This window comes from Otolemur garnettii, unplaced genomic scaffold (genome assembly GCF_000181295.1).
Source record: "Otolemur garnettii isolate 467f Iridium unplaced genomic scaffold, OtoGar3 scaffold00028, whole genome shotgun sequence".
Lineage (NCBI taxonomy): Eukaryota > Metazoa > Chordata > Mammalia > Primates > Galagidae > Otolemur > Otolemur garnettii.
The window spans coordinates 5,375,506-5,383,932 of NW_003852423.1; the positions used below are offsets into that span (position 1 = coordinate 5,375,506).

The window sequence follows — 8,427 nt, forward strand, 5'->3', positions numbered from 1 at the left end:
TTTTCATACTTAAAATTGCAGGCATTTATAGCTCTGATTCCATTTATGGTTAATAAGAAAAGTACAAAATGTTACACTTTTATTATAAAAATAAATGAGGACTGTTAGAAATTTAGAACTAGAGACCTTAAGAAGCCATGTGTCAATATTATTAAAAATTAATTAGCTGTCTAAAACAATGAAGATGATAATGATCTAGTATCTGACGTATTTGATTTAGGGTTGTGAGACCACTAGGAATTCTAAAAATTACATTTTTAGAGAAGTAATTTGTTTGTACTCTGACAACCTCTTCTGAAAAATTTAATGTGCTTACATATCACTTGGGGATCTTGTTAAAATGCAGATTCTGATGCAACAGATCTGGAATGGCCCTGAAATCCTGCATTTGTAACAAGATGTTGGGTGATGCCAATCCTACTGAATAGTCTGGACCACCTGAGTAGCAAAGGTCTAGAATAGTATCAAAATAAAGTTCCATTACAGTAGTAGAACATTAAAATCTGATCTCTCACCTGTGCCAGCTAATGTTTCCTCAGGTCTATTCTGTTTCCTAAGCACCTCAACTTGCTTAAAATGCCAATTCTTTATATTAGTTATTAATATGAATACTGTTAATAATTATGCATACGAGATTTGCTGTTAAAGAATTACAAAAGGACAACAGGAAAATCATGGTGTCGTCTTACAAATAGTTTAAATTGTACACAGTATTCCTGTTAAATTAATGCAATACCAACTTTCATTGCCTGGTTGCCTTAGAGTTTTTGACTATAAGTTACACCAGTAGATCTTACTCCATTCTATTACTGGAACTAAAAAAATCAAATTCACTTATGTTAACAACCATGTTGTATTCAGAGCTACTGAATGAAAACTAATTCATGCTTTTTGAACAATGGGGTTTAAACTAGTAGCCAAAGCAGTTAGAGTCAAAACTAAATTCAGAGTATAAATGTTTTGGCACTTTTCCAAACATACACAACTTTCACATATCTTTCCTCTGTAGAGAGAGAAACACTAGTGCGCTCTCTTTGTGGCCGCTGTGTACTAACAGTGAAAGAACCCAACACTTGGAAAGCACCCCAGGCCTTCCTCCCAGTGCACTGTCTCTCCCCTTCAGGTCCGCTTTCTCTTTCTCGCTCCAAATTATCACTTAAGTATGCTTGACTCACAGGGAACCTCAGCCATGGACCAAAGGGCTACCCCTGGCAAACACCACATTTTTATGTCCATCTAGAGGTCACACAGTCTTGTACAGTTATATACAAGTTTGTTGAGCTCCTGCCATACCACCTTTTTCATTTTTATATTCTGGTTGGGAGACAGCAAATTGATTATCCCTTTTACATCATAATAAGAACATTTAAAACGTTCTTTAATGTTAAAGAACATTTACATTTTAACATTTAAAAGAAACACATTTCATTTTTTTCATATTTTAGATTCAAGAGCACAAATACAAACAACCCTAAATCAGTTAATATATAAATGTCCTTTGTCCATATTTTACTATATTTTAATGACATTTTCTAGATGAAAAGTTTCCTTCATTTATAGACAAACAATAGTATATAGTTGACACTGGTATCTTGAGAGCTGTGTTGCAAGATTTACAATGATCTCCAGGAAGTCTTCAATGATGTGTGCTCTGGATTATAGGAATCCAAACTAACTAGGGTTTCCAAAGTTGAGCAGCAGGGTAAATCAGTTTTATGGCCTATCACACTTTAGGAATTAGAAGGTATCTTCACTTGCTATATCCATATCAAACACTTCAATACACCTACCAGCAATCTGATTTTTGACATAAAAATGTTCTAAAGGTAACAGAAATGCCTGCACTCATCCCCTAGAATCATATAACAGTGTAGGTACTGAGTAGCCAAGCATTTTCCAGTGCTTTGAACAAACTGCTCTAATCTTAAAGATGATCTTGTTACAAACATTTCCCTCAGGAACTTTTCACACACAGCACTTCTGTGCTTTCACATGCCTGCTTCTCAGCCTGGCTTCCTCATTGGCCAGCTGTGGAATTCCTGGAGCTGTGCCTCTATTCTATCCTTTATAAAACAGTTTCCCTTGACTCCGACAGCCAACAAAATAGGAATTATTAAAAAAAAAAAAAAACTCACCAACTCACATCAGATATAACCAACTTGATTAGATAACCTGACAAATTTATTGTCACACTGATAATCTAAGGGCAACAGTAACAATTAAAAAAGAAGAAAAAAAAAAAACACCTCAAACCAAGGGGGAGAAAATCACAACCAAAGAAATAACAAAACCATATTTTAACTTATTGCAACCCAGACATTATTCCCTTCATAAAGTCAAAGGAGCCTTCAGAATTTAAGACATCAGAGCTCCAGTCAGGGACATGGATGAAAGATTCAGGGAACTCTCATAAAGAAGCAAAGTCATATTTTCAGATTCACTGGTTATGGGAGAAAAATAGTTTACAAATTAATCTGTGGATAGAGTAATGCTAATACTAGGAGGTCTCTGCTGACCTGATTGATGCTTCATTGGAAGTTCCGTTCTTTCTGAAACATAAATAAGCTTTTCTTCTTGGAGGCTACAAGCGGAAAACCTATTGGCATCTGTCCCAGTCCCACAACCAACAGCAGATGATGGATTGTGTGGGACTGTGACACCGCTGACTTGTTCAAAGGATTTACTAAATACAGTCGCCGCGGTCTTAGCCAAACCATGGCTACTAGGCTTAGGTAGGGATTGGCTGGTTGTTAAAGTAAGTCTCTTCAAAGAGAGAAGCTCAAGATTCTCACTTTGGGCTCTCTGAGTTTGTTTTCGAGCAAAGTGATCTTTGCAAGATTCCCCTGTAGTTTCTTTCTCTTTTCCTCCAGTTTTGCTTCCTCCTGACCGTCTCTGGTTCTTTCCTACACTTGTCTTGTTACTACAATTGTGACTACTGTTTGATAAACCCGACTGGCTGGTACTAGACGCAGCCCTGGAATAAAATCCCTCGTCAACTTCAGATATTTCCATCAGTTCTTCTTGACCTGTTAATTCTGTATTTCCTAAACAAAGAAATGACAAAGATTAATTAACATTAAGCATTGTAAGCAATTCCTTTTAAATGATTAATACCGTATCGGTTATATTTCAAATAAATTAACTTAAGCATAATTTCATAAGTCAACAAAGTATAGAATAAAATCAAAGGACAAATCAAAACATTTATTCTAAAAGAAGTCCAAAATGACATTAATGTAGAGTATATTAAACAAAAAGCATGCCATAAACCACACCCCACTATGTTTTTAGACAGAGTTCTCCTATTATTCATGCAAAAGATCAGAAATAATTAGAAAAATTAACACACAGTAAAACTAGAGTAAACCCTTCTGCAGTGTATAATTAAATCAGTGTAAGTTCCTCTTACCTAGGAACTTTTTAAAAAATAGTATTTGAATATTATAAAGAGATTTCTTAGAAGGTTGCATTCCATACTATAGATTATTTTATCAAATTAAAAAAAAATTATCAGAAGCTCAAACTTGCTAAAATTATATAGACATTATCCTTCAAATAAAAGATGGAAAAAATTCAAAGATGAAACATAATTTTGGATCTTAAAACATAAGCAGAAAATTATTTTCCAAGCAATTTTCTGCCTCAGTTTTCGTAACAATTTATGCAGAGACAGTATAGATAGGACCATTCCAAACAGCATTAGGAGTCATGGAGAAATTGTGCATAATTCATGCATTTGGATTATTAGATGACATGCAAAATTTTTGTGATTGTGCAACTGTTGCTTAACATGCATCAGTGGCCCTTTGCCTTGAGATACCTTGGAGTGCAGCTATAAAGTGCTCTGCTAAAACTGCACTCTGCCAGGTGAGTTTATTCCATCCTCCATCATTTTTCTTACAGATTTTTGCCTCCTGATCTCTGGCAAGCTTTTGCTCTCAGTTCTAGGATCTGTGGCTGTTTCCTGCACACCCTGTATATGCTGAGCATCAATCTCTCCTAGCGTTCTGCCTTTTTCCCCATTCCCGCTTCTCTCTCCGGCCACATTTGTGATACTAATCTCAGGAATGACAAGGATGCCCAATTCAGTAGTGTCAGTAGTGTTGTCAGGTTGCTCTAGAAATGAAGATGATAAGACAAAATGATGGCTGAAAACAAAACAAAATAAAAAATGCGAAACAAACAAAAAAAAAACACAAAAGACCCAAACCAAAAATTGGATGACTGAATGTTATGAATTAAACCAAATACATGCACTGTAGAAATTTACATATTTATAATACTCTGACAGCACCAGAGAAAATAAGGTCATGGTCTTTAATTCTAAATAACGAAGAAAAAAATTCACAGAGCATCAATTCATGTTTCATCACATATTTCACATAAATATGAAATAACTTTTTATAAATAAAAATAGAATTTCTATTATTTTAAAGATCATATTGGAACCACTTGAGCTATGTCAAGCCTTAGGCAAATACTCAAGGACATATGGCCAAAAGGTAGCTCTTGTCAACATTAGAACCAAGCTACCTAGGAATTCTCCTTTGTAGACTTAAAATTCCTTTTTTTTTAATACTTGAGATTGACTCAATAAACTATAATATTTGGGAAAATTCTTATTAACATATGAATAATTGGAGATCATTGATATCATTATTAAATAATACCACAGGTATAGTTTTGTCTTACATACCCACCATCTTACATATTAGTAAGTATTAATGTGGCTATGATATAATTAGACAGTCAATTTCTTCAGACTTCATAAATTTAAGCTAACTTGTCATAGTTTATTACTACACTGGAGAAAAATAAAAATGGATTTGGAAAAACAAATGGCTATCAGTTCTGAAAACAGCTATGAAAATGAAACAACAAAACAAAACTCATGACTAGTTAGTACCTGTAGACATGATTTTATTGTCTTAAATCACAAAGGCATGATTTATTTAAATCTGTCAAGAAATTATCTGTAGCAAATAGGAAAAACAATAAATACATCTCAAATGTGACAGCAGTGAAACAAAGTTCAAAGCAACATAAGACTATGTAAAGCACACTTCAAAAAAAAGTAGACCATAAATCTACTCGAGCAACATTACCTGTCATTTTAAAATATTTTTAGTGATAGGATTAGCAAACTTGCTAACAGTGCTAAACTAAGAAACAGTAACATACAGTAAAAGAATGGAGGCTACGTCACACAGTCCTGTGGTTCCCTAACTTTGCTGCACATTGGTATCACCTGGCCATCTTTAAAAACTGCTTCTTCCTGGCTCCCACTCCCAAACATTCTGCTTTATAATTAGTATGAGGTATGAGCTGGGTATCAGGATTTTTAAAGCTCCCAAGTGACTAATGCACATCAAAATTTAGGGACCACTGCTCCATTCTGATTCTTTCAAATTCAGAAAACTTTAAAACAAAATTGTTATAGGTGGCCTGGATACTCCACACCCAGCAGCAATATGCCTTTCTGGAAGTCTCCTCCTCAAACCTTCCTGTTGCCCTGTGCTGGTGAGTCCATGCGCTGATACCATTATTTCCCCTCAACATAGTGCTTCATAAACTTTTGAATAAATCAAGGTTTTCTAAAAGAAAATTTTATTTCCTGGCTAGGCCAAAGAACGTTGGTGGGGAAGTGGTGCACTGCTGCTTCTGGGTGCTCTCTAATAAAGGTTGAATGAAACCAACAAGTTCCAACCAAGTCTATTCCCAATCACTGACTGTCTTCAAAGTGAGGGCAAACAAATTCTTATGGAGGTGTATGTCAGAGGCCACTGCAACTGAGAGTAAAATTGCAATGGCACTGTGGGGTGACAGCCAAGACTGTCTATTTACATTGCAGGAATTGCTATTAAAGGACCTTGGGGGAGGGAGGGAGATTGGTGGGGTCACCTCTATGGTTTACCTTACAAGGATACAAGTGAATCTTTCTAAAAGCAGAGTATGAATGTTTTAACTCAATAACTAAGAAAATGACATGAAGGTTATATTAACCAGTTTGATGAGAGTATTTCAAAATGTATATGAAAACAGTACACTGTACCCCATGATTGCATTAATGTACACAGTTATGCTATAAGAAATAAAAAAAAGAAAAAGAAAAAAAAGGACCTTCAGTCCAAAGGAAAAAAACTTTGGAAATTATCCAGATATACAAAAGCCAATGAACACTAAAATTTATTAAATAAAATTTTAAAAGATAAGGTGACCTAATAGAATAGATAACAATAATACTTACATTGGCACTGAATACCATATTTGAGAGTCTTCACATATATATATTATTTAATTATTTTCTCAAAACAATTTATTAGTGAGCCTCTAAAGTAGGCAATATGATTCCCATTTACAGACAAGGAAACTGAAGTTCAGAAAGAGCTACACAATTATTTAGTGGGGAAGCTAACCAGTGAAATCTGTTGACTGCAAATGTCTATGTACTAACATACTATTAATTCTAGCCCTTCAATTCTTTAGAATCAAATTGAGTTAAATATCCACTGACATTCCACAATTAGGTTTAATTTATTTGCTAAGATTCCTGGTCATTTCATAAAAGGCAAATAATTTACTTTGGCTGAACAGAGAGCCAGAGCAAAGTCTGGAAGAAAATCTAATAAAGTCATAACTGTTAAGGTTTTGTTGTTCATTTTCTTAAACTTGGGTTTATTTTTTAAAAGATGTCAATGAAAGTTATTAATTTAAAATGACGCTTCAATGGTGGAAATTCAGAATTTTGCAAGAAAAACTAGAAAATGACAAGATAACATTATATAAAGCAGTACTAGGAAATCGAATTGCTAATTATACTCTTTGGAGTAGTTGTGAAGATCTGCAGCCTAAGAAGCAATAATACTAATTACTTTTAAATCATGAAGTTAGATGGCAAATAGAAAAATAAGATAACATGTTTTCCTACAAGCACATTTTTTTTTTTTTTTGAGACAGAGTCTTACTATGTTGCCCTCAGTAGAGTGCCATGGCATCGCGCTCAAGCAACCTCAAACTCTCGGGCTTAAGCAATTCTCTTGCCTCAGCCTCCCAAGTAGCTGGGACTATAGGCGCCCACCACAACTCCCAGCTATTTTTGGTTGCAGTTGTCATTGTTGTTTAGCAGACCTGGGCAGGGCTTGAACTGGCCAGCCTTGGTGTCTGTGGCTGGCACCCTACTCACTGAGCTACGGGCACCCAGCCAAACACAAATTTTTGATGCATATTATCACTCAAAAATGGTAACAAATGGCAGACTTTTAAAACTGCTTATTGAATTTATAAAAAGAAAAGCATGTAATTCTGTACAGAGCTAGAAAGAACACAAACATAATTCTGTGGGAAATTAAAAAATAAAGAAAGATGGGCTCCTGTGGCTCAAAGGAGAAGGGCGCCGGCCCGATATACTGGAGGTGGTGAGTTCAAACCCAGCCCCAGCCAAAAACTCCAAAAAAAAAAAAAGAAAAAGAAAGATTGTTAGGTAACACAAACAAACATTTGTTAACATGATTGTGTTCTCTATTACCTCTCTGACTTCTTCCCTTACATTATAAACTCTGTGACCCCAATCTCCTGACCCACACTTTCTTCCTGGCCTCCTGGCTGCTCTTTTGCAAGTGGATGAATGGCTCATCTCCTTACTCTCCTTCAGGTTTTTTCTGAATAATTTCCCTGATCAGTCCATCAAAAGTTTCAATATTTCTCATATTTAATCTACCCTCTTCCCTATTTTATTTCTTTTTAGCACTTACCACTCTCTAACCTACAATTATGTATTCATGTTATTTATTAGAGGGAAGTTCCATGAGGGCTGAGATTTTTATTTTGTTTAGTCACTGCTATATACCTAATAACAGGACAAGTAGCTTGTATGTTTATAGATACCTAATAAATCTTTGATTTATAAATTGAATGAATCTCCTATTGAGATGAAATTATTAGAATATATAACAATGAAAAAACATGCAGAAGATCTGACAAGAAAAAGGTAAGCTAGGGATGGATTACTTGACTGGACAAAAGAAGAAAAATATATATAGCTTATCTAATAGGAATTTTTAGGTAGCAAAGGAAAGCAAAGACTTCTTGTTTGGGAAAAGTGCAATAGCCATATCTAAATACAGGTTTAGAAAAAATGCTTAGTAACATCAAAAAAAATCTTTTTTCAAATCTACAGTTCTTCTTATGTTATCCAAAGGATGGCATACACAGCTAAAGAATAGAACTTAATCCTTTCATTAAGAAAATTTACAGGCTTGGTGCCTATAGCTCAACCGGCTAAGGCGCCAGCCACATACACCTAAGGTGGCGGGTTCGAATCCCCAGCCCAGAGCCGCCAAACAACAATGACGGCTGCAACCAAAAAATAGCTGGGCGTTGTGGTAGGCGCCTGTGGTCCCAGCTACTTGGGAGGCAGAGGCAGGAGAC

General features: G+C 35.3%; 1 protein-coding gene across 1 annotated transcript in view; it reads right to left on the minus strand.

Moving 5' to 3' along the window:
* Positions 1-2,400: 2,400 nt before the first annotated feature.
* The window catches only part of FAM126A (family with sequence similarity 126 member A), a 35,839-nt gene continuing 29,812 nt past the window's right edge, over positions 2,401-8,427 (minus strand). Inside the window, exon 8 of the mRNA XM_023512477.1 lies at positions 2,401-3,044. Coding sequence (XP_023368245.1) covers positions 2,470-3,044 — 575 coding nt within the window. The 3' untranslated portion in view covers positions 2,401-2,469. The remainder of the gene's footprint in view (positions 3,045-8,427) is intronic.